The sequence below is a fragment of the Lepidochelys kempii genome, chromosome 10 (genome assembly GCF_965140265.1).
Source record: "Lepidochelys kempii isolate rLepKem1 chromosome 10, rLepKem1.hap2, whole genome shotgun sequence".
Taxonomy (NCBI): domain Eukaryota; kingdom Metazoa; phylum Chordata; order Testudines; family Cheloniidae; genus Lepidochelys; species Lepidochelys kempii.
Window position 1 is genome coordinate 46,107,973 of NC_133265.1, and position 22,338 is coordinate 46,130,310.

The window sequence follows — 22,338 nt, forward strand, 5'->3', positions numbered from 1 at the left end:
CAATAGGATTTTAAGATATCCAAAGATATGAACGGTTTACCCCATCAAAAGAAAGTTAAAGTGACAGCTGCTATTTTACTGCAACATATAAACAAAGGATAGTTTAATTCCTAAAGAATGTCTTAAGAACCTGTACAACACCAAATTCCTGGGCCTTTCCAATGAGGCCTTGGAAGAATTTGCATCCAGCCGTTTTTAAAACAAGAACATGGCAGGGACTGTTTTAGAGGATACGCAAAATCTTTTATTCGTGTTTTGAAAAAAAGACCCTGTCACCTCAATGGGTCAAACTACAAACTGGAGGGGGTTATTTGCAGCCAGGAGCAGCACCGACCGAGAGAACATTTGTGCAGGCACTTCAGAAATGAAGCTCAGCTTCAAAATACAAAACACAACATTTGGCTTAGACTTTTAATACAAAAACACACCGATGTACGAAAAGGCTAAAATGTGACAAGCCATTGGAAATACTGTGATTAACATTCTTCCTTACACAGTAAAAAAACAAACCCAAACTGCTAAGAAGCATTGAAATGTACATTTTCCTTTCTCACCACACATCAGGCCATTCTCTACTCAAAAATCTTGGTTACAAAAAGCATGGCATCTTCACTAGGAACTTCACTGCAACAGGACTACTCTCGATGGACCAGCACAAATAAGCCCAGTAAAAAGAGGACGGCATACTGAAAAACAAAGCAGCAGGATCACGACTCAGAATGTGCGTTCAGCTCTACAGACTAACCGTAACAATAAACATGCTTAGAAGAGCAGCCACTAAGTACAGTTTAGCTTGTGTGTGTAGAAGCTTCCCCAGCAAACCAACAAGAAAATCATTTCCTAGTGTAATGTGACAAAAATAAATATGTCATACCTTAAATTTTGGGTAATCGTTCATTAGAATAGTCACAATTCCAATGTAGGGGACAAATCTACAAGAGAGAAAAAAAATCACTTATTTCAGACAGTTTCCACTGAAGATTTCACAGGCTAGGTTGTGCCCTGAAATACGCACAAAGAAATTGCCAGACTGGAAGACAGGAGCGCTCCATCAAGCACAGGATACTCTCTATGAACAGTTGCTTCAGTGGAAGATGCAAAGCCTCCCCTAGGGAAAACTTCCCCCTTAACCCTCTTTAGATAAGAGGCTGGGTTAAGCTCTGAAGCAGTCAGGTTTCCTCCCTTCCTAAGTTCTTGGTTTTTGTTTTAAATCCCTGGTATTATATCTTGGGGTATTCTTGTTGTCCATAAATCTCCAACATTTTTTGAATCATGTGAGTTCCTGGCCTCAGTGATATGTTGGGGCAATCAGTTTCTCCAGCTAATTATGCAGTGCTAAAAGAGAATTTTTCTTCAGTTTCAAGTTTGCAGCCTCTCAGTTTCACTGCATGTCCCTGTGTTCTTGTATCATGAGACAGGAAGACAGAGTTCCTCTTCTACTTTCTCTATAGCATTCATCATTTTGTATAACTATCATGCCCCTTCTTATTCTCTTATGCTAAGGTAAGCAACCACAATCTCTGCAGTCTCTTCATATGGGAGTTTTTCCAAGCTTCTAACCATTCTGGTTGCTTTCTGAAGCCCCTCTATTTCCGCTTTCCCCATTGTGATAGAAATCAGTGGTCCACATTCTATAATGTCATTAGAACACAGGCTCTCAAACTACATTGCACTGCGACCCCCTTCTGACAACAAAAATTACTACATGACCCCAGGAAGGGGGACCGAAGCCTGAGCCTGCTTGAGTCCAGCAGCCCCAGGCGGGAGGGCCAGAACCTAAGCCTGAGCCCTACTGCCCTGGGCAGGGGGACCAAAGCCCAGGGGCTTCAGCCTCAGTTGGGGGTCTGTAACCTGTGTCCTGCCACTCAGGGCTGAAGCCCTTGGGCTTTGGCTTCAGCACGGGCTTGGGCCCCAGCAAGTCCTACCGACCCCATTAAAAAGGAGTCCCGACCCACTTTGAAGTCCCAACCCACAGTTTGAGAACTGCTGCATTAGAAGATCTTCATTGTTATTCCCAATCCCCATACATTTGCTTCTCTGACTGCTGCTGTCCATTGAGCAGAGATCTTCACTGAACTGCCCGCAATGATGCACAGGACTTTTCTCTTAGCAGCTGGCTATTTTAGAACCCAACAGGGCATAGGAGTAATTCAGATTATTCCTCGTTATGCACATTACTTGGCATTTGTCAACAATGAATTTCATCTGCTCCAGTGAGCCCATTCACCTCTTCTGGTTGGGTCCTTTTGAAGCCTGAGCTTTGACCAACCTAAATAATTGTATAATCCTGCAAATTCCCACTTTGCTGCATACACATGGGCAAATCTGTACCTAAAGCAACAAAAACGGATGTGTGGTGCACACCAAGTTAGTTATATCAGAAACAACCCACGCCACTTGCACTGTGAGCTGAGTGACATGGTTATCAGTACCCTGTTCACAATGAAAGTACTCCTCGATATACAAAGGGACGCACTACTTGTGGAGGGCATAAGGAGTGCAACGTCACACCCTCCTCCTGAATGTTCTGCGAGAGACTTGGACACTGCCCATGGCGGAGGCAGTACATTTAAAATCCCTGTTCGTCTCTGGTCACGCCCCCTTTTATAGCTTTGCAACTTGATGCCATTCAGAGGTGTCGTAGCAAGATTCGGGGTTCCTGGTCCCCGGGTGCCTGAAACACGTTGGGGTGTAGGACTGCTAACAGAATGCAGGTAGCAGTATCTGTTAAAGTGTAGGTGTCTTGGCATTTAGCCACCAATGCCATGAGGCAGTGTGCCTCAGTTTCCCCTTATACACAGTAGCGTAGGCCTGTTATGCTTTTGCTGCTGTGCCAAGCTTCCAGCCTGTTTACAGGTATAAGCTGAAAAGTAACGTGCTTGTGGGACTGTCTTGTCACCATCTCTAGCACGTACAGAAGTTTTTCCCAAAAATTAGGTATGTCACACATCTTCAAAGCGTTTACCATTAGTATTAACTCCTTCGTCCTGACCCATAGGTGGAGTAACAAAAGATACAAGATAACCAGCCACTTTATGGCAGACAGACTCTGTTCACCCAGTCTGGTTTGTTCAGTGTCTACTGCATTTTTCAATTCCTTTGTGTACCATAGTAGGCATTCAGATACAGATTCTCCTGTCTCTTTGGAGAAGGCTCTTAATTCAGGTATGTGTGTGGGGTTTTGGCAAGGAAAGGGTGCACTGCAACCATGCCTGCCCTCGGCCCCTCCCTCTAGAATCTCTGTGTCGGGCCCCATCTGCTCGTGAAGCTTCCCAAATGCAACTTCCTCCTGCTGTGAAGAGACAATGTTATGTCTTGCAAGCATAGCAGGAACAGCATCCTTCAATGGAGTGCTTTGGATTGGTAAGATCCCCCCAGTCACCCCACTCTCTGTTCCCAAAAGGTCAGCTGGGTGGACTCTCCTGTGTCCCCCAAAAGGGAAGGTGACTCTGATCCAGCTGTAGCTGTGAGCCCACCAGCCATGACAGACCCTTCCACCGGCCAGGAAAATCCGCCCCCTTTCACTCAGGTCGAGCTTGCTTCCAGGTACATTCCCCTCCCCCAGGGAGATGATCACAGGACAGGCGCTGGCTCTACCCACCCCCTCCTGCAGGGTCCTGCCTTGAGCCCCAGGGCTACAGGAACTGGCCTCGACCATCCCTGCCCCCAATGGCCCATTTTCCACTGCTACCGAGGAATTAAAGAGACACTCTCCTATTTTTCCAGCAGCACATGTGACTTCACCCTCCCCTCTGGGACTTTCAGCACAAGATTCCTTCTTGCTGCTAACGAACCTAAAAAGATCTATCTGGCTTTAACATTAAACCCAATAAGTTTATGGAGGAGATGGTATGATGGGATAACATGGTTTTGGTAATTAAATATTCATGGTAAACAGGCCCAGTGGCCTGTGATGGGATATTAGATGGGGTGGGAATTGAGTTACCCAGGAAAGAATTTTCTGTAGTATCTGGCTGGTGAATCTTGTCCATATGCTCAGGGTTTAGCTGATCGTCATATTTGGGGTCGGGAAGGAATTTTCCTCCAGGGCAGATTGGAAGAGGCCCTGGAGGTTTTTTGCCTTCCTCTGTAGCATGGGGCACGGGTCACTTGCTGGAGGATTCTCTGCTCCTTGAAGTCTTTAAACCACGATTTGAGGACTTCAATAGCTCAGACATAGGTGAGAGGTTTTTCGCAGGAGTGGTGGGTGAAATTCTGTGGCCTGCGTTGTGCAGGAGGTCAGACTAGATGATCATAATGGTCCCTTCTGACCTAAATATCTATGAATCTATGAAACCCTGGGACTGATTCTGCCACATCAAAAAAATCATTCCCTAGTAGAAACGGTGCAAAATTGTGTGCCACCGCTGCAACAGTTAGTGCAGCCCGCAAATCACCAGTTTCCATGTGTATCTTAACCAAAGGTCCAAGGACCTTATAACCTCCCACCAATTCTAATTCTGCCATTTTTTCCTGGTAACAAATCCTTCTCCTGGATCAGGTCCCTCCTGACCACAGAAATCTCTACACCAGTATCCCTCCAACCTTGGAGCACTGTGCCATTAAGCTTAACAGCATGCATATGCTCACTGCTTGGTTGTGTAGAAGCAACCTTTACAAATCCTGTGTGGAAAGAGGCAGTAGCCTGGGATACCACTGTGCTCCGAGAAGCAGCAGCTTCATGTGTTACCTGCTGCCTGTTTCCACTCAGCCAAGGACACTTATTCCTCAGGTGCTCAGTCAACTTACAATGATAGCACCTTCTGGGCTCCTCCGCTTGTACAGGAGACTTGGGACGAGTAACAGGAGAATGGGGAGGCGAACGCCCCGCCTCCTTTTTCCCAGGGGTAAAACGGTGATTCTGTTTTCCACCAACCCTCTACCCCTTTGTCAGTGGTTTATGTTTAATTGCAGCTTGTGATTGCTCATAAGAGTCTGCAAACCCAGCTAATTCCCCCACTGCATCCACCTTTTTGTCCCACAAATACTGTTTTACATCATCACTGCCCATATTCAGGACCTGTTCTTGAGTAACCAAATCACCCATTTCTTCAAAGCTTGTAATGCCTTTTCCCCTCATCCACTTGTCTAACAAATCTCTCATTTCATCTACATAGGCCACATTACTTAATCCAGATCCCCTCTTAAGACTCCTGAATTTTACCCTGTAGGTTTCAGGTGTAATCTGAAAATGTTTCAAAACCACTTGCTTAAATTTACCACAGTTTGAAGCATTAGCAATAGGCATCTTATTGAATACATCCAGAACTCTCCCAATCAATTTTGCAATCAAAGTAGTCATTTTTTGATCCTCAGGAATCGCATGGAGAGTGCACAGTCTCTCAGATGTGATGAAATATTTGGCAATATCACTGGATTCCTCATATTGCAGGCATAACCGTTCCCATTTGTGGATTTTTGCGGAAGTGGAGCTAGCTGCCGAAGAGTTTTGTCTCTTCCACTCCATTACAGCCAGTTCATGCTTCTGGGTTTCAATTTCGGCAGGTCTCTGGGCCTCAATTTCTTTGTCTTTCAACTCCCCCAGGGCTAGCTGCCTCTCTCTTTCCTTCTCCTGAGCTTGCTGCCTCTTTCTTTTATCTCCAGTTCTTTCAGTTGCAATAATCTCTGGTGCTCTCTCTTCTTTTCTGCAACTTGCAGCCTAAAAAGTTCCAACTTTGCAATCGCTTCACTGCTTTCACTCATTTTTCTGTTCCTACTTCCCTTTCCCAAAATAAAGGAACAGAAAACAACAAACCAGTAACCACTTTGTCTGTTCTCCAGCCACCACACTTAAAACTCACTTAAAATCACTACCAGTGTCTCAAAGCAATCAGATGGAACAAAGTAAGTCACCAAGCAAAATAAAGCAAAAACATGCAAGTCTAAGCCTAATACATTAAACTGATTACAGGTAAAATCTCACCCTCAGAAAAGTTCCAATAAGCATCCTTCACAGACTAGACTCCTTCCTAGTCCTGGCCCATTCCTTTCCTCTGGTACAGTCGTTGTTTGTTTCGGCAGACATCTTAGATGGAAAGCAGGGGTGTTCTCATGACGGGGTGTTCTCATGACTGGCAGCTCCCTTTGTTCTATTCCACCCCCTTTTATAGCTTTGGCATAAGGCGGGAATCTTTTGTCTCTCTTGGTCCCCCCCTTTGGGAAGTACCAGATTTAAGATGGATTCCAGTGTCAGGTGACATGATCACATGACCTGAGAGACCCCAGCTTCCATTCTTCCTGGGCTGGCCCACAGGTACACAAGAAGGTTGGTAAGTAAACAGAGCCATTTACAACCAATTGTCCTAGTCAATGGAAGCCATCAAGATTCTAAACCACGATTAATGGCCCACACTTTGCATAATTACAACAGGGCCTCAGAGTTGTACTTCATATTTCTAGCTTCAGATACAAGAATGATACATACATACAAATGGGAGGAATATATTCAGTAGGTTATAACCTTTGTTATGATACCTTACAAGAGACCTTTCGCATAAAGCATATTCCAGTTACATCATATTCACACTCATAAGCATATTTCCATAAAACATATGGAGTGTAACATTACACTACTATGAAGTGAGTCTAAGACACCAGGAAGTTTTGAGACAGATGGACTCTACATAGATTTGACACCAGAAGTAGAGCCAGCGTTTGCCATTTTGGGGTGGGCCTGTGAAATGAACTTTCTGCCCCTATTGTCCCCTGGGACACAAAAGACAGGACTGAAGATTTTAGAGCTCTAGCAAGGAGATTCTTTGGGGGACACCCAAACTTTAACTAGCTCTTCAGGTCACCATCTGGGTCCAGCTGTAGGAGAAGTGAAGCCTAAGGCCTGTGCTGCGGGTCGTGCATACTTTAATATTTAGACTGGCTCTGTAAGGGACAATTATCCAGGTAAGGCAGGGATCTGAGGACAATGCACTCCAATCTGCCAGACAGTTGAGGTGAACATTCAGGTAAAGTTTAGCACTTACAGCTGGCCCCGGCATGATCCGACACACCGGCCGCTGTTGGCACAGACCCCGGGGTGGCCCTGGAGCCAGCATCACCGGCCACTGCTGATGTGGCCCTGGAGCCAACTGCTCAGATGGCTGCTAGGGCAGCACTGGGGGCACCGGAGCAGCAGCAGTCCCAAGGGCCACCCCGGAGGCCGTGGGAGCAGTGGTTCCCAAGGGCCACATAGAAGCAAGTGGTGGGAGGCAGTCAGCCCCCGCCGCCAGAGCAGGGGCCAGCTGTTGGCCCCATAACTCCCCCAGATCAGAGGTGTCCCAGGGCCCCAGGAGCTGTGAAGTTTGAGTCAGGGGTATTTATAGTGAAAGCCATGGACAGGTCACAGGCCGTGAATGTTTGTTTATTGCCCATGATCTGTCCATGACTTTTACTAAAAATACCCATGACTAAATCTTAGCCTTAATTATGCCTTCCAAAGTTCAGTCAGCCAATCATTTCTTTTAATCAAGCTAAAATGATTAATTTGATAGGAAAATATAAACACTCTTCAATACACCAGTTCAGCGTATGCTTTTCCTGAAAGCAACAAAAAGCTTTTAGTATTTAGCATCAACAAGTCGTTAAGCTATTTTGATCTTCAACTCCAATCAAAAGATAGTTTTTCTACTCCTCTTTGAAAATTTTCATCCAAGTACTACTGACATTAACTTGAAAGTGATTTTCTTTTGTTTCTTTTTAAATGTTAAGCTTGTGCCTTTACTTGATTCTTTATGGTGGGTAAAAGAAGCCTGAAAGCTTTCTATTGTAATTATCAAAAATATTCAGTTATGGATCCCTAGTTTTTCTGAGAACGTCTTTGGGCTCTCAGGGATGTTTCTTGAGCTCTTGTACCTTAACTGAAAGAAGCATTGAACCTTTAGCAGAGATGGCCTTTCTCCCAACTGTTCATTAAGCCGTAGAGTTAAACAGACATTAACTTTAAGCAGTCTGACTAAAAAATCCCCGCCATCTTCAGTTGCTGAACTTTCATTGTCTTAGCATTTGTGCCAAAACTGCACCAGGTCCCAAGTCACCAGGCAGGCAATACCTGAATTTTGAATGTAAAAAGCCTTTCCAGCCTTCTTTATCCATTATAAAGCAGTGAAAGGGTACGCTCCCACTGCAGATCAGCTTTAATCGAGTTCCAGAAGGGGCTACATGACAACTCATCCACCTCCAAGACAGGAAATGAGCAGAATCCTGGAGGACAGTTCACACATGGCTACCTTTGGTCAAGGCAAGCCAAGAAGTGAACTTGCCTTTGTTACTCAATTCCACACATTACCTGCTGACACGCCACTTTAATCAGAAACTCCAACAGGGAAGAACTCAACAGAAGAAAGCATTTTCCAGTTCACACTGGAGACAAGCACTGGTCAGAGCACACCCTCCTCTGCTGGATAGCTTTACTTACCCTCTCGCTCGCCCCACCACGTCTTTCTTCTCCAGCCAGTGCTGCCCTTGTTTGTACAGCCCTCTGTCATCAACAGCATTGTTGTCTCCCTTTGTCAAAAATTTGATGTCTCCATTTTGCCTTACAAAGAAAAGAGACCACAGGTCACAGATGAGCCACTAACAGATATTCTAAGCAAGCACAATGACTTCAGGGACTAAGATACACAAACATTTCAAACACACAGGTTTGTCAGAGGTCCCAGTCAAGAGGAGCCCTCCCCCTTCAAAGCATTTTTGGAAGGGCAGATTAAATATTTAGAAACATTTAAAACACGAGAGAGAGCGAGCGCTCCTGGCCCCACTAATTCCAAAACATTGATGTTCTTTCCTAGGAGTTTCTGGATGGCACTGATGGGATGTGTGATTGCTTCTCTCTTGGTAATTCTCTCTCCTGCTTCTGATCCTTTTTGCCTCCCTTTCCACCTGCAGTGTCTCCTGATACTTCCTTCCACCTTTCTAGAGCTCCCAAGTGATGCATATTTCCAAGTGGCATCCACAAAATGGTGCTACCAACTGGTCTTCAGTGCATTCCAATCACTTGTGAATGGTCCCTTGAAAGCATGTGCCAACTGGAGCTGCTCTTATAGCTTGGTTCAGCATGTCATGAGCTTCCCAGTCTGCAGGCCTACTGTCAAATCAATCGCCTGAAGGAAAGGACGTGGAAGCTTTTCATTGTGTGCACTCCCTCCACTGCACTCGAGCCTATGGGTGCTCTGACACAGTCTGCAGCCAATAAGCAGAAAGTCCAAGAGGAACACAGAGCCAGCTGCATTAGAGTAGCAGCAGGAGTGTCCTTAAAGTGTCTTAGATAAAGACGGCCTTGTCACAGGTACAGTACATGAAGCCTGCCTCAGACAGCTTATTGCTGCAATTCAGCAACAAGTGAGAATGTCAAAATAGGAGTGTACAGTGCAGGTCTGCTACTCTCAAAAAGGATTCGCAAAAAGAAAAGGAGTACTTGTGGCACCTTAGAGACTAACCAATTTATTTGAGCATAAGCTTTCGTGAGCTACAGCTCACTTCATCGGATGCAAAAGGATTATGCAACAGTGGCTTCTTCTTGCAGTGCAGATCTGAACCCTGGAGATACTAGCTATCAGAATAAGCAGGTGACCTGAGTGCCAAACATAAGTTGCCACTCCTTCTCATCCTTATTAGCCCTGCAGAGTCCCCAAGCTCTGGGAGGGGGAAACTGGATTCTAACCTGTCTCACAAAGTGACAGAACTGTTAGAATTTACTTGACAGCAGAATCTTTACCTCTGGAGGTAGAGAATGAATCCAGTTTAGTTCTTAGTCCAGAAGCACTTTGTAGGGCTGATGGGTAGAACACACTTTCCTTTATAAACAAAGGAGATTTGATCTGGAGTCAGAGGAAAATATGAATCTGCGCATTTTTGGTTTTCAATAGGCTACAGAGTCTCATACGGACAGCCCATTACTACACAATGGAAATTGTAAATCAGGAAGCTAGAGGTTTTGGCCACTGGGTAGAGAACAGCTGAGCGTTTTGGTATCCAGGGAGAAACAGGAGGCAGCTTAAGTCTAGGGTAAATACTCAAACTCGCTGCTGGTGATGGCAGAAATGTCAAAAATTAAGCAGTTATCTTTATATGTCAGAGTTAACACCCATTGAAATGAATGTGGCAGGTCAGACCTCAGACCTGTTGCTTCAGGCTGTCTGCTCTGCTTCACACTGCTCATGGTTTTAAAGGTTATCTTTACAAACAGGAGGACTAGATTTAATACTAAATGTAACCTGAGATTCTGGGAAAGACGGTGGATTCCACAGAATGCAAAGCACAAGGCCTTGCCTATAGTCCATTCATCCCTGGCCATCTCAACACTCAGCAACAGCTGAACAGATTCATATAATTCTTTAAAAAAAGTTTAGCTCTGAGGTAAAGCCAAGGATGGGAAGTTTGGGAAGGAAGAGGAAAGTTTAGTAAAGAATCCACATCTCAGCCTTAGCGACACCTGAACTGGTTGCATGCAGGAGAAGACTGGATGACCTCACAGGTTTTTTCTCTTCTAGCAACTATCTGTCAAGGCAGTGCAAAAATCTAGTAGTATGTATTAATAAAAGAAAAAAGAATGAGAAGGACCTCTTATGTGGGTAAATTTCACAGATTAATCTTAAAATACTGTACATGCAATGTGACATTGGAACCACCAAGACATCCATATTTCCCTATTTTATTTTTAAATTCAGGATGTCCAAGTGCAGTTCTACTCTGAGAAGAGACTAAAAATATCACAATGGGTTTTCTTTATTGATCAAGATTTGTGTATAAATAAATAAATAGCAAAGAGACTGGTCCTATTAACTAGCAGATCTGGAACCCACCCTGAAAGGAGAGTGAAGCGGGGCTGCCCAAGGACAGCAGCTGGCTGAAACTGAAGTCTGGCAAGACAGATCACGCTGGTGGGGAGGGAAGCACTTTGTAGAACTCATCACGACTAACATCACCCCCACCATTGAAGCATCCTACCCTCCAGATGTTGAGATGATTCACAACTTTGGGGTCATTCTACACCCCAGTTTCTAGGTACCAACATAGCTGTAGCTACTAGAATTGCATTGAGGCTGAAGGTGAAAAGCCACGCTATCTATCAAAGCGATTTGGCTGTGGTAATCCTCGCACATGTGACTTCTACACTCCATTACTACAATTCATTGTGTCTAGGAATGACTCCATCAGTCCTGATAAAAGCTCCAGGTTATGTAGCACCACCACCTACTGGGAGCCCATCACCTCTAGACACCACTCTCTGCCTTGGCTCTCCATGGAATATAGGATCCAATTTAAGAGTCTCAAATCCCTCTACGGGACTGTCCCAAATTAGCTGAGGAACTGCCCCCATGTGTGACCACCACCACATGCCACTGGAAACATGGAAGAGGGAGTCTCATGAACACAGGATGGAGTTTTCTTGGAAGCTGGCTCAGAACTGCAGAACTTGCTCAAGGAAAAAATCAGAATGACCATCTCACCCACTTCAGAACAAAACGCAAGACTCACTCTGGCTCTAGGTTTATAGACAAGGAATGATACAGTCCAGGTAACCAGGACTTCCTAAGGTAGATATACCCTGTCCCAGAATGAGAACAAGAGAACTGGCATATTAAAAACCAACACGTTTTAAATTAACACCCTACATATATCTAAAGGATCCCAAAATGTTAAATATATAGAAGTCACTTCACTCACCACTGAAATGCAATCACCTCTGGGGCTATATAACAGAGATATGAACCCTATCCAGCAGTATGGGACAGGAAATGAACAGTACTGTATTCCAGTAACGTTGCAGAGGAAGTTAAGGGAGGCAGAATTGCCCATAGTTGGTCAGGACTCCAGGATTAGCCCCGAACTTGTGAAAAATGGCAAGAGATCTTTAGCACAAGTTATAAGGACCTGACAGTAATTCACCTGAAGACCATTCCAGCAGCACGCTATTTCCTGGCACTCTGGTAGGACACTGGGTGAGTGCTGAGGTAAGAGCCTTCACAGCACTTCCTGCAGAACCCAGGCTTTCCTTGATGTCTCCCATCCACTTACCAACCAGACTATTTTTTGAGATAAGCACAGCCCAAGGTACATGGCTATAGACATTTGCTATACAATTACCCCAGACGCGATACGTACTTTTCATGAATTTTCAAGACTCGATGAACTATTGGAATTTCCCTTCCTTCTATCCTAAAGACCACAATTTCTCCCACCCTGATGGGATCTTCAATTCGGTTGGTTAAGAACAGGAGATCTCCTCTGTAAAAAGCAGTCTCCATGCTGCCACTGAAAGACAAGGAAAATAGAAATTATGAAACAAGGGCATTTGAAAAACTAGAATCAGTGTTTGAAATCTATATGGTTTCAAGTAAACCCCAGGAAATCCTCCCTTAGGAAAGAGCCCCTGAGGAAAACAATCAAAATATTGAAATCACTGAGATGCTTTGATATAGACAAAGTAATCCCATAGTTGTAAGACAATCAAGACAAATATATACAGAGGATCATTAAATTACATCCCCTCTCCTCCACTTGGCCCTCCTTTCTATTCTCTTAAGACTTTATCCCTTCCTTTCCCTACAAAACATACAGCTTCACCCCAAAAAAACAAAAGGTTAATAGGAATCATTACAAATGTACACACGCCTTGTTAAGGTCATGTTTAAATAATTTTGGAAAAAAGGGAATGTTAATGATAAAACAAGATATGATCAATATACAATATGTTACTTAACACAGTTAATCTGGTATGAAGATATGCACCTATATATCAAGACAATGTAATTGTAATATCTTATGGCTCATCACCCAAAGTATCCATAGTCTACCCCCTCGCTCCCCCCTCAAAACTAAGAGTCCCTGAGGAAAGCAGTTGAAGCCAAGACATTTCAGTTTCACCCACACTCTGCTTTGATTTCCCACCACTGGCAGCCATCAGCTTTACCACCACCATGCCAACCAGGCAAGGCTCTCTGGTATCCAGACTGACTCTTAGTGGTAAAGAGACTAGTGGCCACCAGCAACTTGTTTCCCCGCACTGCTAGAGCTGCACCAGGACTACTGCAATGGTGGGAAATTTTCGGCCATGTCTGTGCTACAGACTTTGATTGATGCAAGTTTTGTCTGCATGCAGTAGCTGAAATTAGCACATTGCTTTGGTGTGGGCATACTTGGCTGCTTCCATTGGCGCTACGCATATTCACCCAGAAAACTTGTGCAAAGTGCAATGCAGTGCACCACAAGTATGTATCCAGTGTGCCATCTGCTGCAATGCCTTTTGGGGGATTTTTGCAATGTGTTGTAGGATAGTAATGACTCACCCAAGGATCTGCAGGAGCTAGCAGTTTTCAGCATGCAACTTTCTCCATCCCATAATGTCATCCATATCCCACAATTTTCTCACCTTTGTAAAAAATCCCACTCTGACAGAAGCACAGAGCCTGCAGAACTCTGCACTGTTCTCCCAAATGTTGCAAACTCAAGATGTGCGATTCTCCTGTACTTGCAGACCCACAGAAAGTACAGCAACAACGGTGGACACGAGGATTTCTTTGAGAACAGTTTGCTGAGCAACATTGCAAAGAATAGTTCAAGGTTGTTGGTGACATTCATGGAGCAGCTGCAGATGGTGGAGAGCAACTTTTGGGCCCCCAAAAGGAGCACTGACTGGTGGGATCACATCTTAATGCAGCTTTGGGACAATGAGCATTAGCTGCAGAACTTTTGGGTATGCAAGGCCACATTCTTGGATCCGTGTGCCAAGCTCATCCCAGAGCTCCAGTGCATGGACAACAGAATGAGAGCTGCATTGACAATAGAGAAGCAAGTGGCAATCATGCCCTGGAAGTCTGCAATGTTGGATTACTACTGGTCAGTGGGAAATCATTTTGGAATTGGGAAATCCAGTGGGGGCTGTTGTGATGCAAGTGTGCAGGGCTATTAATAGTCTTCTGCTATGCAGGACGGTGACTCTCAGCACTGTGAAGGACATAGTGGATGGATCTGCAGCAATGGGATTCCTGAACTGCCCGGGGGCGGCAGACGGCATGCACATCCCTATTTTGGTACCAGCTCGCCTTGCCCCCGAGTACAGCAACAGAAAGGGCTACTTTTCTATGATTATGCAAGCGCTGGTGGATCATCAGGGATGCTTCACAGATATCAATTTGGGCTGGTCAGAGAAGGTGCATGATTTCTCCCATCTTGACGAAAACAGGACTTTTGCAAAAACTGCAACCAAGGACATTCTTTCTTGACCATTGGATTACCATTTGGCACTACTGAAATGCCAACAGTGATTCTGAGGAACCCAGCCTATCCCTTGCTCCACTGGCTCATGAAGTTGTCCACTGGGCATGGGGACAGCACCAAGGAAATATTCAACTACCATCTCAGCAGATGCAGAATGACAACTGAAGGGGCACTGGTGGTGTTTACCCAACAGATTGGGATATTTTTCTCATGGAAAACCCATTATTATAGCTGCCAGTTGTGTTCTGCACAGTATCTGTGGGGCAAAGGGAGAAAAAAAGCTTCCATCAGAGTGGAGAGCAGGCTGTCTACTGACTTTGAAGAGCCCAACAACATGGAGGTATGCAGTTGAGGGAGGCTTTGAAAATTCACTTTAGTGGTCAGTTACAGCAGTGTTTTGTGTGGAAGCGTTCTCTGGGCCTGGAGCTTTGGGTGCTGCAAAGAATTGCATAGTGCTTGCTGTACATTTATAACTATGACTGTTCATTTTACTGAAGCTATGAGTTCTGTGGTGCTTGGTTTGCATTTACAAATATTGTTTGCTTTGACTACCACTATGCATTCTGCATTTGTGAACTAAGATAATTTGGTTCTCCATAAACAAAACTTTGAATGGGAATAAATAGTGCAGAAAATCAATGTGCAAAAACACCCCACAGGCAATGTTATACAGATTTTTAACCTAACTTAAAGGGGTGAAAATTTAAAATTATAAACTAAGTAAACACACGTCCACTTGAGTGCACAAATGTTGTTCATTGTGGGCCCACATACACCAGCCGTTGTTCTTGCAGGTCAGTATGTGAGGCTGTGGTCTTCTCTGTTGTCTCCCAGGGTGGAGTGGTAGGCATGTGCCCTCATGATGCCATGAGTATGTTGGAGGGTGTAGGGAGCAGCAATCACGGAGTTCTCCAAGTACTGCAAAGGATAGAGTGTCCAGGAGTTATGGACCAGTAGTCTTTACATTTGCTACCTGAGAAGACCCATAATGTCTTGGAGTATTTTCCCCACTCCTTGTCTTGCTGGGACTCTTGGGCCTTCCTACTGTCCCCTGTCCTTTTCCATGCTGTTCATATTGGCCCTCCAAGCCTATTGTTCCTTGTCTGATGCAACACTGGCTTGTAGGACTTCATTGGACATGTCCTCCATAGTCCTCTTCTTTCACCTCGTCCTCGGGGTCAGGCATTCTGCGGGTGTAGAGGGCACATCCTTCAAGGCTGCCATGACAGAAGCTACTGATAAAAAACACAGATGTGACATTGGATTTACAGGCACATCCATTATTCACATAAGCCCTTAAGAAATGCTTATTAACACTTCAGCTTTGGATCACCTTGGTACAGCACCACTTTCCGGCCCCAGCCACAATAAATATTATCACCAGGTGTGGGGAGAAGAATCTTCTGTTGTATGAAGATATAAAAGTTCATTCCCTATCCCATCAGTATGAGTATAGGGCAGGGGTTCTCAAACTTCATTGTACCACGACCCCCTTCTGACAATAAAAATTACTACACTGACCTCAGGACGGGGGACCGAAGCCTGAGCCTGACCAAGCCCCGCTGCCCTGGGTGGGGAAAAGTCAAAGCCACTGCCCCAGGCAGGGAGCCAAAGCCCAAGGTCTTCAGGCTCGGGTTTGGAGGGGGGCTGGTAACCTGAGCCCCACCACCCACGGTGGAAGCCTTTGGCCTTTGGCCCCAGGCAGGGGGCTTGGGCTTCAGCCCCGGGCCCCAACAAGTTTGACACCAGCCCTGGTGACCCCATTAATATGGGGTCCCAACCCACAGTTTGAGAACTGCTGGCATAGGGCAATGGTACTGAACACTGGCACTGTTTTCCACAGGCAGTGGTAATTTTAGCTGATCTCCCCCAAGGCTCACAAAGGCACAGAGAACACAGCTGCTAATGGCATCCTAAAACCACACTGGCCTATATTCTGCTAGCCTGTTTACTACAAAGGTACGAGCCAATCTCATCGAAGAGCAACTTGGGAAAGCATCCTACCTTGGAGGAAGGAATAAAGCAGCCATTCCTAGAAATCTCTGGGAGAAGACTGCAGAGTATCTCCATGAAAGTTTCATTGAAATCTTTCCAGAGGACAAAAGGGACATCCCTATGCACATAAAGCATGCTGCATGGCCCACCCACCATCTAACCCACCGGGGAATGAAAGACAGATGACAACACTACCTCCTCTTGTAGGAAAAGTTGTTCCTTTTGCCTTTCTTCTTAACTTGGGGATGGGCCAGGCACCGTCCTTACATTTAAACATTGCAAGGAAAGGTATGCACACACTTATCCGAGTTCCCTTTCCCTTCATCAGGCTCATCCACACTTGCCAGGAGGGACTGTGGCGGAGTCTCAAGCAGTTCCTGGTTTGTAGCATGGCCAAAGTCCTGGCTGTGTGTCGTCATCCTCACTTTGCACAGTTGTGGTCGGTCTCAGACTTTTCCAATGTATCCGCAATGGTGTGCGGGGTGCTGGTGGGGTCTCTGCCAGGTATGGCATGCAGTCTTTGAAGAAGCGGCAGATCTACCGCACAACACCTGGTCCATTGTTGTGCTCCCTGGTCTCGTGGTATCCCTGGCAAAATTCCTTAACTTTCACACAGCTGCCGATTCCAGTCGTACCTTTTGCCTGCGTTCCCCATGCAAGCTGCCTGTAGATGTCCATAGCTGTGCTTGCACAGCCTCTTCTTCCCACAGGCCTGTGAGATCCAATACTTCCCCTCTACTCCACGCAGGAGCACATCTAGTACTCCTGTGTGCATGAAGCAGACACAGTTAGTTGGGCACCTGCACACAAGGGTGAGCTGCTAGGTGTGCTTGCCAAGGTGGGCAATCAGGAAAAGGGATTTCAAAAATATGCAGGGGGTTTTAAGGAGGAGATGATTCTGGTCTCTGTTAGCCCTGCCCAGTGGAGTTTAAAATTGTGACCAGAGCAGTCACTGTCACAGGGAATGGGGCATTGTGGGACAGCTGCTGGAGGACTGTTAGGGTTAACACAGGTCATGCAGCATCTACACTTGCACAGTGTTGACCTCAGAGGTGGTTTTACTGCATGAGTAAACAGCGTGCTTACGTTGACCAGAAAATTTGCGTAGTAGATACGTACACAAATAGGTCAATGCAACGTAACTTACGTCAACTTAACTTCGTAGCGCAGACCAGGCCTTAAGGTCAGTTTAGACACATTCTTTGTGAATCCACATTATGCTCAAAATAGAAGGGCTCTCAAGTTCCCAGACAGACTGTGCTGGAGATCGGTTCTTGTGATTCAGCATGTCTCCTCAAACAATCTCACTGCAAGCACTCCTACTCAAATTTTTTCTTGTAAATGGCAGAACATTACAGCATCCCTAACCTTTTTAATTGCAAATAAAATCATCATATAAGGAAATGAACTTCAAGCACTACATGTATTCCCATTGTGCCTGGAGATACTAGGCGAAGGTTGCTTGTCAGAAGAGAACATAATTTCACTGAAAAGGGAAAGTGAGTTTATGGCCTCCCATCTTACTCAATGGGAAGTGGGTGAAGTGCCTCTCATCAGCACTCTGAGGAATCAGCAGTAAGAGAGAAGTTTCACTAGTTTGTTTTCAAAAGTGACGTGATGAAAAAGAATGACAAGCTGCATAGCCAATGTCCCCAGAGACCTGGACCTGTGAAGTCAGTACATGTACATTCTGGGGAAGCCAGTACCTGCAATAGGTACAGTAGAACCTCAGTTACGAACACCTCGGGAATTGAGGTTGTTCATAACTCTGAAATGTTCGTAACTCTGGTTACGTCATGGTTGTTCTTTCAGAAATTCACAACTGAATATTGACTTAATACAGCTTTAAAACTATGATACAGAAGAAAAATGCTGCTTTTAACCATCTTCATTCAAATGAAACAAGTACAGAAACAATTTCTTTTCCTTGTCAAATATTTTTTAAACCCCCCACCCTTTTCTTTTTTTAAGTAGTTTACGTTTAACACAGTACTGTGCTGTATTTGTTTGGTCTCTGCTGCCACCTGATCGCGTACTTCCCATTTCAAATGAGGTGTGTGGTTGACTGGTCAGTTCGTAACTCTGGTGTTCGTAACTCTGAGATTCTATTTTATAGCCACTGCCGCAGGAATTTCAGCAACAGGAAGCTATTTCAAGTCATAACTTGCTGACACCAGCCCCACTCATTTCCTATTGCATTTCTTAGCTCACACAGATGCCATGTGAAAGAATTTCCCATTGAGTCATATGCACAGTGTTCAGCAAAATCTATGGAAGTGGGAAGGACAACTTGCCGAGTAGTCTTAGAGCTCATCAGATGGCCAGAAAATAGATCTCTGGGCATGGAACAGAGTGGTCAGCACACTCCTAGCCTTGTTACAAGAAAGCAGCACAACACGTTCAATCGCAAGCCAAGACACTAAACAATTCTGTTCACATTTGTTATACTCATAGCAATCATAAGTTTCCCTGCTGAGTGTCTCCATCTGTTACATTGACTTCCTCACGATATCAATTTCACTGCCATTAAGAGCTCGTCATGTACTTTAAATATACATGTAGCAGCAAGATGGAAAACAATGAAGACGGGGGAAATAATGCATTTATATTTTCTGTTGTATTCCACAATTTAGTTTCAGTTCAAGTTGCTATCCTTTTGAGAAGATAATCTTTATAACATAAATAGATGCACCGCTGTAATGGTAACCCAATCTTGCTGAGAATCAATAGACACCCCCCACCCCCTCTACTTTACCTATGACCTCCCTCCTTCGTCACTTCTTCCAGACATCTTCATGCTCACTTCTATGCTATCCCTTAGGCCTGGAATGTCTGCACTGAACCCATCCATAAGGCCACTACACTTTCTTCCTTCCGTGGCCCACAAAGTCACAAGACCTCCTTGTCATCCCCCAGATCAACCTAAGGAAGCTCAACGATGGTGGTGGGTGATCTGCAACTCTGGGGCCTGCATCCACTGGCTTCTTGGACTCCTCTGAAGAGCAGTGGGCTGGAAGAACAAGAACTAGACTAAAAGAAAGTCTGGCTAAAAATATACAGGAGATGCTGAACATTCAAACAATATATGAATGAATACTTCTCAGCCAAGCCATCTTTAAGCCAGTGTTGCTGAAATTCTATAAAGACTGAATCATTTGTGTTCCTTCCCTGAATGGAAATGTTCAGCCTCCCCTCCTCTCAAAGCCAGATCCACGTCATGCCCCATTAGCCGCACTTCATGAGAAATCTGAAAGTCAAACGATTTTTACCTGAGTACCACTACAATGGGACTTTCACTTCCTGTAACCACCATTAGCCCCTTCCAGATCATTAAAGCTGAGGAGACAATCATCCCAAAGTTCAGCACCTGATAGTACAGCTGCAATAAGAAAAAGACACTAGGTTAAGGGAGCACAAACATGGACATGTAGTAACCTTATAGGGGTGATGTTGTGGAGAATGAGGAAAACAGATTTCCAACAAGTGAGTGACTATGAGGCAATGCCTTTGTAAGTGTGCTAGGTCTGAAGCAGTGGCAGATTTACTGTGAAACAGTATGTGCCCTGGCTCGGGTCTCGCGGGCCAGGCACTTGGGCAGCCCGCTCCATGGGGGGAACTGCAGGGGCAGAAGCTGTGGGAGGCAGTAGAACAGGGAGGGAGGGAGACTCACCCGCAGCCTCAGGGGAGCAGGCGGGAGGTGCGGATGGCGATGAGAGATGCAAACACACGCCAGAGGATGCAGGAAGAGTACAGGGTTGCCGCACAGCTGGCCGGAGAGAAGCGGCTGTTTGGAGGTGAAACTGCCGCTTCTCTCCAGCTGCGTGGCTGCCCCCTGCTCCTCCTGCCCATGTTCGCGCTGCTCGCCGCTGCCTGGTGAGTGGTGGCTGGGCGCAGCCCACCGCAGGGGGGAAAGGCCAGGGGATGGGCGATGTTCCGGCTCTCCTCCCGACCAGACAGGAGAGCTGACAAAGCACGAAAGGGGGGGGGGGGGGGGAATTTGCACTCTTTCAAAGGCTGCAGTAAATGACTTCCCTCCAAAGTTGTGGGCAAGAGAGCAGTGAGAATCTGAGTCCAACTCAGTTCCACTCAGGGCTTGTCATGGGTGTACAGCTGCATGCTGCCTGTTACTCAGAGATAAATGCACAATCAATCACGAGCTAGCCTCAGACGGTAAGCTCTTTTGGCACAAGGATGTAGGCTTAATATATTTTTGTGTAGTGCCATGTCCTGTATGGCACTTTATAACTAATGAACATGAACTATAGGATGCATATATACCACTTTTAAGCAATCATACAGAGATTTAGGTAATTGGAGCATTTAAATCCTGAGCTAAAAGGTTTTGATCTGGAATTTCCCAAAGCATAGCACAGAGTCAGTTAATATAATGTTTTCGTCTAAGCTTTGGCCCTTCAGTTGTGGTGTAGTCTTTTTGTGCTCTGCTAAATAGCTGCTGTGTTCTACCACAGAGGTAGCTACCTTTCAGGAGTGGCGAAGTGATTTCTCTATACTCCTTATCCACCCAACAAGAATATTCAGAGGATTGATTTAGTTAAATTTAAAGCAATTTCTGATCATCAGAAAATAAATATTTTGAAAAACCTTCCCCTTGGAGTCTGGCATGATTAGGAGGACAGACAGTTTATAGTTAACCTTAAACTTCTGAAAAAAAGAATGAGGGGGGGAGGGGAGATAATAGAGAATGTTCTTTTTCTTGGCTTCAGAGGAACAGCCGTGTTAGTCTGTATTCGCAAAAAGAAAAGGAGTACTTGTGGCACCTTAGAGACTAACCAATTTATTTGAGCATGAGCTTTCGTGAGCTACAGCAAGGTGCCACAAGTACTCCTTTTCTTTTTTCTTGGCTGCGTCCCGGGAGAGCGGGGGGCAAAAATGAAGCTGAGCACAGGGCCCCACTAACTCTAAATCTGCCACTGGTCTGAAGCCCAAGAACGGGATGCTCCTCCACTAATGGGCCACTCGATAGACAAAGGAGTCAGAGCAGGGGGGCAGCGCGCTGCAGCGACACTCAGAACGAATCCGTGCGACCCCCCAGGGCCACTGCCAACCTGCTCAGGCCTGGGGACGAGCGTCGGGGACTCCAAGGCTAGTCACTGCGGTTCCTCACCGGCCACACGAGCCAAAGCCCGTCCCCACGCCCCTCACCCGGCTCAGCTCCGTGGGCGGGCGGACTGAGACGCTGGCCGGAAGGAAGAGGAGGCGCCGGCTCTTACTCCCCCCCCAGACCGCCGGGCTCCCATGGGCCATGCTGGGCAGCTCCACGGCCTGCGGCAACAGGACGCCCCAGGCCAGGGCTCCCCACGGGCGCCTGGTCCGGGCCTGCAGGGCAGGCTGCGCGTGACCAGAGCCCAGAGCCCCGCCAGGCCCGGGCGCTCCGAGGGGGGAGGGGAGCAGCAGGAGCGGCCAGGCCACGCCAGCCCCAGCGCTGGGGGCCTCACCTGCCGCTTGTTCATGCGCCGCACATCGTCCAGAAAGTCCAGGGAGAGCATCGCCGGAGCCTCCGGCACCGGCCGCCAGCGCGCCACTTCCGCTTCCGGTCTACGGCCCCGCTTCCGGCGGCGGCTGCCCCAGACCCCGCCCACAAAGCGCTTTGCCGCCACTGGCCCCGCCTCCGTCATCACCCCGACCTCCCCCCTCCAGCCCCGCCCACATCCCTTCATCACCCAACCCTGCCCCCCGCCCAGCCCCCCAGCCTTCATCTCCCCTTCTCTCTCAGGAGCATCTTACCGAACTTTCACGGTAGAAACGTGCAGGACCCCCAGACAGGGGGTAGCTAAACACATGAGAATTATTTTCTTCCCTCTTGCACCCTTGAAGGTATTCGCTATAGCAGGTTTAAGGCTTGGGGTGTAAACTACTGCAGACTAGATAGAACATCTGCCTTTAACAATCACTTTTCTAAAAATCTTCAGTCATGCTGTAGGGAACCCATCATCAAAAGAAGAGACCATGAGAAGCCTCTGGGGTGAGAAAGCAAGCCCTAGAGCAGATGATCTCAAATGCGGTTGGGATCCCAAAGTGGGTCACAACTCTGTTTTAATGGGGTGACCGTGGCTGGCTTAGACTTGCGGGGACCCAGGGTCAAAGCCCAACTGCCCGGGGCCTAAGAGCTTC

At 46.3% G+C, this 22,338-nt stretch overlaps 1 protein-coding gene across 4 annotated transcripts; it reads right to left on the bottom strand.

The window, feature by feature from the left end:
- Positions 1-397: 397 nt before the first annotated feature.
- Positions 398-21,784, bottom strand: SEC11A (SEC11 homolog A, signal peptidase complex subunit). 4 transcript variants are annotated; one of them, XM_073363246.1, is made up of 6 exons: positions 21,663-21,784; positions 19,476-19,585; positions 12,097-12,246; positions 8,408-8,527; positions 875-932; positions 398-686 (listed from the first exon to the last, which is right to left on the bottom strand). In XM_073363246.1, the coding sequence occupies exons 1-6, from the start codon at positions 21,711-21,713 to the stop codon at positions 636-638; spliced, it is 540 nt and encodes a 179-aa protein (XP_073219347.1). In that variant the 5' UTR covers positions 21,714-21,784; the 3' UTR covers positions 398-635. The 4 variants fall into 4 exon arrangements, with proteins under 4 accessions (XP_073219347.1, XP_073219348.1, XP_073219345.1 ...); XM_073363247.1 differs by lacking the exon at positions 21,663-21,784 and adding an exon at positions 21,332-21,467; XM_073363244.1 differs by lacking the exons at positions 19,476-19,585; positions 21,663-21,784 and adding an exon at positions 13,364-13,587.
- Between the last annotated feature and the right edge of the window lie 554 nt (positions 21,785-22,338).

Coding starts and splice junctions, on each gene's coding strand:
- SEC11A (XM_073363244.1), bottom strand. CDS start 13,572: ATGAATGTCACCAACAACCTTGAACTATTCTTTGCAATGTTGCTCAGC. Junction 12,247..13,363: donor GAGTGGGATTTTTTACAAAG/GTGAGAAAATTG, acceptor CTTGTCTTTCAG/TGGCAGCATGGAGACTGCTT. Junction 8,528..12,096: donor GTCTTGAAAATTCATGAAAA/GTACGTATCGCG, acceptor TTTCTTTGTAAG/GCAAAATGGAGACATCAAAT.